Below are 6,324 nucleotides of genomic sequence, written 5' to 3'. Positions count from 1 at the left end.
GGAATGAACAACTTCAGGTGCTTCACAGGTTCACAGGCTGCTGTTTTATTTCAGACTGGAAAGCTGTTTCTTACATAAAGCTCTTCCTCTCCCTTATCTGCAGTTAAAATTGCATTAGTAAAACGCCTTTTTGTGCGACTGCTTACTGAAATTACTAAATGTTCTGAATTACGGATACAAAACGTTAGAAGATTGGAAATTGGAGGGCAGATCAACAAGTATAGTACTTTAAGAACATAGGCATGTTACTGGAAGATAGCAAAAGGTTATTTCAAGTATATCTTTCTGTAAACAGCTTTCTAATGAGATACAGCCAGCAGAATGCTACAAAAAAAGTCGATGAAAATTACTTTTACCTGAATATAGAAATTTGTGAAGAGGATAATCAAAGAAATCATATAAGAAATCTGAAAATACAGCCATCCCTGAGGAAATGCACATGGCCAAACAACACCACAGCTGGTCTGGAAGATTGTCAGGACAAACTGAGTCTGGGGAGAAAGAAAAAAAAGAGAAATGGAGCACATTAATGAAAGAAGGAAAAAAGCCATTAGTGACCAAAATCTCATTAGTTATTTCCAAAACAAGTAAAAAATATGTAATACTGTGTGTTTGACAAGTTTATCTTCTCTGTCTTACTAACAGTATAAACCTGAGTTAGCAGACATTCAGGTTGTGGCATTCTGTTTTTTAAGTGCTTTTATTTGATTAATATTGTTCCATTTTAGAGCACTAGAGCAGTTTATGTAGAACTGATTTATAAATATACAAGGGAACAAAGACCACCTTCCTAGAGGGAGCTCTTTGGGGTCTGACTGTACCATCCTGACAGACGAGATGTGCATCTCACTGCTTCAGCTGCAAAAGATTTGGGGTCACTGGGTCTACACACAGATCCTGTGATCCTCTCCCACAGACAGGGACTGCCTGACATATGGCTCCAGTGTAAAAGTTTTTGGGGTAAAAGCTGCAGGGAAGCTGGGGAGGCAAGGAAGAGGACTGGGGTTTAATTACCTCTAGTTATCTCTTTTGGAAAAACAGAGTTTGGGCTTAAGTGCTGCAGAAGGCCTTAGGCAAAATTCATCCTTACATGAAGGCTACCAGATTAGGGAATGTTTATTTTAAAAGGGAAAGACTGTTGTGTTCTGCTCTGCTATTTTGCTGTCCTAACAGCTATGCATGCAGAGCAGGCAGGGAAGTGAAAGCAGCTATGACAATAGCCAGGGGAATAACCAAAGCACTGAAATGCTTGCACTCTGTAGCACTCAAACAACCAGCATGAAGAGCCTAAACCTGGAAGGAAAAAAACCCCAAAAAACCAACAAACCACAAAGCAAACCCCAAAAAACAGTGATCCCCACTGCTACAATACTTGGCCATCCTTCAAGAAGGAAGAGTGCTAAAAAAAGAAAAGATTTTGAGAATCAACACTGAATTGCTGGCAGAAAATGTTATTAAACATCACTAGCAAATGTTATTAAACCTATTCACAGCTCTGAGAGGGTACTAAGGGGGCTGGGAGGTGGGGGAGAGATAATAAAAAAGTCTGTCTCCGGCCTTCAGTTTCCCCTCCTACACAATGGGGAAGACAGAACACCCATGCACGTTTCTTTGTGGTGTTCTGACATGTCACATACATTGAAACCTGGTTCTTGTGCAGTATCACTACAACATGTGCCACATTGCTTAATTTTGTTCCTCTTTTCACCTCCAGTACCCAGCATTTGGGCTTCATCGCTGTGCACACAGGAAACAACACAAATGGATGCAAGGAGCCCAACACAGAATTACAAGAGAAAAAAATCTGCCCATTTAAAGTGCAGAAGGAGACCAGAAATATTGAACAGTTTTTAATAAACCATTTGCAACTGCGTGCAGAAGTGAGACAGTAAAGCCATTGTCCCGCAGGACTAGAATGAAAGGCCTTGTTAGCTGTGGACTGTGTTGCACTTGGTTTCTAGTCTGTCATCTCAACATCAGCCTGAGCAACCAAGCACAGAGAAGAACGGGTTAGCTCAAGTAAGCTTGAAAGAAAAGCTTCTTCCTCATCCCCAGATAGCGAGTCTCAGAAAACCCAGCGCTGCAACACACAAATACAACTAGCTACACATGGGGAGGTGGAGAAAGATGCCACTGATCTCAGCACTGATTCGTGCACACCATCAGTCCTCAGCTCCATATCGTCCTGAAAACAGAGGAAATGGAGGTGCAGAAGCTGGATTTCTACGGTGATTTAGGCATTTGGAGATGTATAAGGTACTAGCCTTCATTCTCTCTTCTTCTACTCCCTGCCAAAATTTTCTAACTCAGTAAAGACAAGAGAAGCCCATCACTAGTAAAGAGCCTGCTGAAGCACTGAAGAGCTAATCACTCACCAGCTGCCCCTGAGTGATGTACTTCTTCCACCACAGATAAGGACGCATCGCTGGAACAGCAGACAATCCGTAGTAGGAGTACATGAGGACATGGATAAAGCTGTTCAGTGTGGCACCAAAGTAAGCTAAAAAAAGGGCAAAGGAAAAAGAAAGCACACTGCATTACCAGGAACATGCTGTCTCATGGAACCTACAAAAATAACAAGCTCAAAATGTTACTATTTAAAATACATTTTTTCTTAGAAGAAAGGCAAGAGATTTCTTTTTTTTTTCCCCTCTGATTTTTATTCTGCTCACCCAACGGAGCAGCTGAGCTGCTTCGCAGCTGTACAGTTTATACCAGCCTTCAGGTTTTGTTTCCTTGATTTATTCTTTTTCACATCTACATTCTAGCTTCTCAAGGGAATTGAGGAAGCTGATAAAAAGGAGGCACGTAAACATGCCCAACAATCAATAGCCTCACCCATCTAATTTTAAGGCTTATTTCATTTCCTTTCAGGCAGGAGCCTATTTTGTCATTTATAACCAAAAGCAACAGATCTCCAGAAACTGCAAGTTAGCTGTTTTATTTGTCCTTGTTTACAGCACCTTTAGGCATTAAAGAACTTTTAGCTTAACACCAAACTGCATAGTACTGTGATGACCAGGCAGAATATAAAGCTTGGAAAGGAAGAAGAAAAACACATCACTAGAAATAGCACAAAAGTATTTTCAAGAACACACAAACACAAGATAGACTCCAAGTATCTGCACTTTTTTACTGTTATATAAACAAGGATTGACTTCCCTGGTCAATCTGGACCATCTGGTTCCAGATACACACTTTTTATAAGTTCAACATTACTTGCTGTTGTGCTGACAAACACAAAACAAATATGAGTTTCTATGTTGTTTGGCTCAGAAAGCAGAGTCCTGAGCAACCCAGCCTCTCAGTCTGCACTGCCTGTAGTTCACATCCACTGGATTTGAAAACGTTTGTCTTGGATGAATGTTCAACAAAGCCAGTATCTATAAGCTGCACATCTGAACCAGAACTAAGCAACACTAATGCAATTAGGAAACTAGATGCCAGCTAACAGCAATGAAATTAAAGAATCAAAGCAAGATAGCCAGCGGCTAGCAGGATTTAGAAAATAAAGACATGGAAATCTCCCACTTAAGATCTATTTGGTCAAGTTCATTAGTGCTCAGGGGACAAGATTTTAATTGAAATCATTTGTTATGGCTACCAGTATAATGAGATTAAATTAAGAAACTAACATCTCAAGTGAACTTGACAGATACAAGAGTCACTGTTAGTCATCTTGCAGCTGAAACAAGCTTCTAATCCTGACTTGGAGGCAAATAAGAGAAAACAAGGTTGACAGGTATCAGACTTGGACTATTGCAGCTGATAAATGTCACACTGCCATGTAAATTCTGCAAGCTACCTCAGCATGCCTATTCTAGAGGCTCTGCAGGCAGCTTAATTACCTGCAAATATCTGCTATAGTTGCAATTCAGCAAAGCAGCTTAATATGGGACAGAACAAATCCTTCAGCTGAAGGTATCAGAGATGTTTGGTTTAACCAAAAGAAAACCAAAATCAGGCCCTTGTTGCAAGTGTTCCCCACCGTAGCCCAGTACTTACAGTGACCACAAGGCACCCAGTTCATAACAAACCACCAAATGTTCAGCATCGTTGCATGGTGGTACACATGCAGAACAGTGATCTGATGATTATTTTTCCGCAAAATGAAAAAGAAGGTATCCATGAACTCAATAAGTTTGGAGAAATAGTACCACCAGAGGACACGTATGACCTAGAAAGGAGGAAACAAGTTTTATAAGCACTGTACATTGCGGGGGCTTTCAACCCTTTTGCTTTCTGAGTAATTAAAATCCAGATTCTATCCTGCACTACTTGGATTGAAGACACTGCTGAGGTACTCTGTAATGCTTCAGCCTCAAGTCTCTCTGTAGGATCTAGGTAAAAACCCATAGCTACAGCTGAAAAAAGGATGACAAAACTGTTTTATGAGGCTATTGCTGTGCACCTGGGGTGTCCTGGGAGAAACAAGAAAATATTTAACCAGAGCTGGTCCCACGGTGCTCTCTGTAAAGGACAGGTCTGAACAGTGACTAGAAGAAATCATCAACACTTCTCAGCAAGAGAAGGGGAGTCACAACACACAGTGGTTGGATACAGTCTGAAGACCAAGTCCTTGTTTTTTGACCTGGGAATGCTTTAAAATTTACAGATAATCACTCACCAAAATACCAACCACGAATACATATTTAGATTAACTATTACATTTGACAATGCATTGTCCATTGTATTGTAAAAGGAGAAAAAAATGCATATAGTTTGAACAAAATCCACATCATCAATACTGTTCTGCTCCCCACTTACACACAAGCAGACAATTTGAAATGTTACTAGCTATAAGTCTCGATTAAGTTACCTTCATATCAGCTTCTCCTCCACTGTGCGTATCCTGACAGAAGAAATTGTATCCTCCTTCCCATACTCCCGTCACTAGCTGAGAAAAATCAGAGTAAAGTGTCATTTGGGGAGAAGGCTGCACCCCGTGGCAAAGACAAACCTTCACAGCAGCTCTGCCAAGACATCTGGTGTCAAGGGATTCATGGGCACCCGAGTGTAGCACTCGGCTGAATTCAAGCTCCAAGCACTGATCGAATCATAGCAGAGGGGGAATTAACAGATTCTTCCAGTTGGGGTACAGCAGAATAAAAATGGGAGACAGCATCTTATCCCCTTAACCCACACCGTGTGTGTGTTTTGCACAGTCACATTCCAGATAGATTGGGTTGTCAAGTACTGGAACAGGCTGCCCAGAGAAGTGGTGGAGTCACCATCCCTGGAGGTATTTAAAGGACGTGTAAATGTGGTTCTTGGGGACATGGGTTAGTGGTAAACTTGGTAATGCTAGGTTTATGGTTCGACTAGATGATCGTAATGGTCTTCTCCAACCAAACTATTCTATGATTCTATGATTCTGTGATTAAGTCATGAGAGGATGGTGGGGAGGCTGTTGCTGAGGGGCTGGCTGAAACCTTTAGGGAAGCAAGAGGCAAGCTGGATGTCTACATTCCACCCCTTCCTCCAGAGCAGAGGGAGAGGCAGGGGGGAGCAAGGGAGATGGAGGGGCAGGATGAGGGAGCAGGTGCAAGGACAGGAAGAAGCCCCCCCTTTAATATCACAAGAGAAAGGATCTCTGGATATTGTTTATAAAGGCATTTTTCTTCTTGGGAATAGCATGAGGAGAGAAGTTCAGGTGATTCCCAAATGAAAAAAAGAATTGCTAGATAGACCAAAAAAAATTTTAAAGGCAAAGATGGATATTCTGCACAAGCAAGTTGTCCGTTTTTGGCCTTATCTATGCTTGTGCAGGATTAATAAATAAATAAATAAATAAATAAATAAATAAAGCTTTGCAAAGCCACAGTGAGAAAGTCTTTGTACTGTAAGTCATTTAAAATGATCATTTGATGAAAAGACTACAATAACTGGTACAATTAAATGCTGCTCAGAACTGTGAATGGGAAGCTAATTCTAAAAGGTACAGTAAAGATTATCACTTAAATGATCTACCTTTTCCCAATGTTATTTCTTTCATAGCTCATTTTCCCCCTAAATTAGGTTTTAAAATAGCCAGCCTAGGTCACCACTTTTGACCTTCTGAGATAGAATTATTGCTACTATTTGGAAAAAAAGAAAAAAGTGAAAAAAATGAGACATCTAGTTGTATCATAACATACAGACCTGGAATTATCTCGTGTATTAAGAGATAAATCAACACCACCCTGCCACAGTGAGAGCAGGGCAGCCGCGCACATTGACAGCAGACCTCAGCACTTTCTCTATCCAAGCAGCAAAGGGAACGCAGGCACAGAAGGCCTGAAGGCAGGCACGCTGTGCAAAGAACACCAGTTAAGAAGTGGCAGG

General features: G+C 41.0%; 1 protein-coding gene across 2 annotated transcripts in view; it reads right to left on the bottom strand.

The window, feature by feature from the left end:
* ELOVL5 (ELOVL fatty acid elongase 5) overlaps positions 1 to 6,324 on the bottom strand; it is a 16,739-nt gene that overhangs the window by 2,400 nt on the left and 8,015 nt on the right. Inside the window, exons 3-6 of one of the 2 annotated variants that reach the window (XM_010176786.1) lie at positions 4,820 to 4,897; positions 4,006 to 4,177; positions 2,376 to 2,500; positions 357 to 491 (exon numbers count right to left, since the gene is read on the bottom strand). In XM_010176786.1, coding sequence (XP_010175088.1) covers positions 357 to 491; positions 2,376 to 2,500; positions 4,006 to 4,177; positions 4,820 to 4,897 — 510 coding nt within the window. The remainder of the gene's footprint in view (positions 1 to 356; positions 492 to 2,375; positions 2,501 to 4,005; positions 4,178 to 4,819; positions 4,898 to 6,324) is intronic. The other variant, XM_029087172.1, reaches the window with a different exon arrangement.

This window comes from Antrostomus carolinensis, unplaced genomic scaffold (assembly GCF_000700745.2).
Source record: "Antrostomus carolinensis isolate BGI_N321 unplaced genomic scaffold, ASM70074v2 scaffold9861, whole genome shotgun sequence".
In the NCBI taxonomy this organism is placed as follows: Eukaryota; Metazoa; Chordata; class Aves; order Caprimulgiformes; family Caprimulgidae; genus Antrostomus; species Antrostomus carolinensis.
The sequence above is the reverse complement of the archived record's forward strand: the minus strand, read 5'-3'. Positions and strand labels throughout refer to the sequence as shown.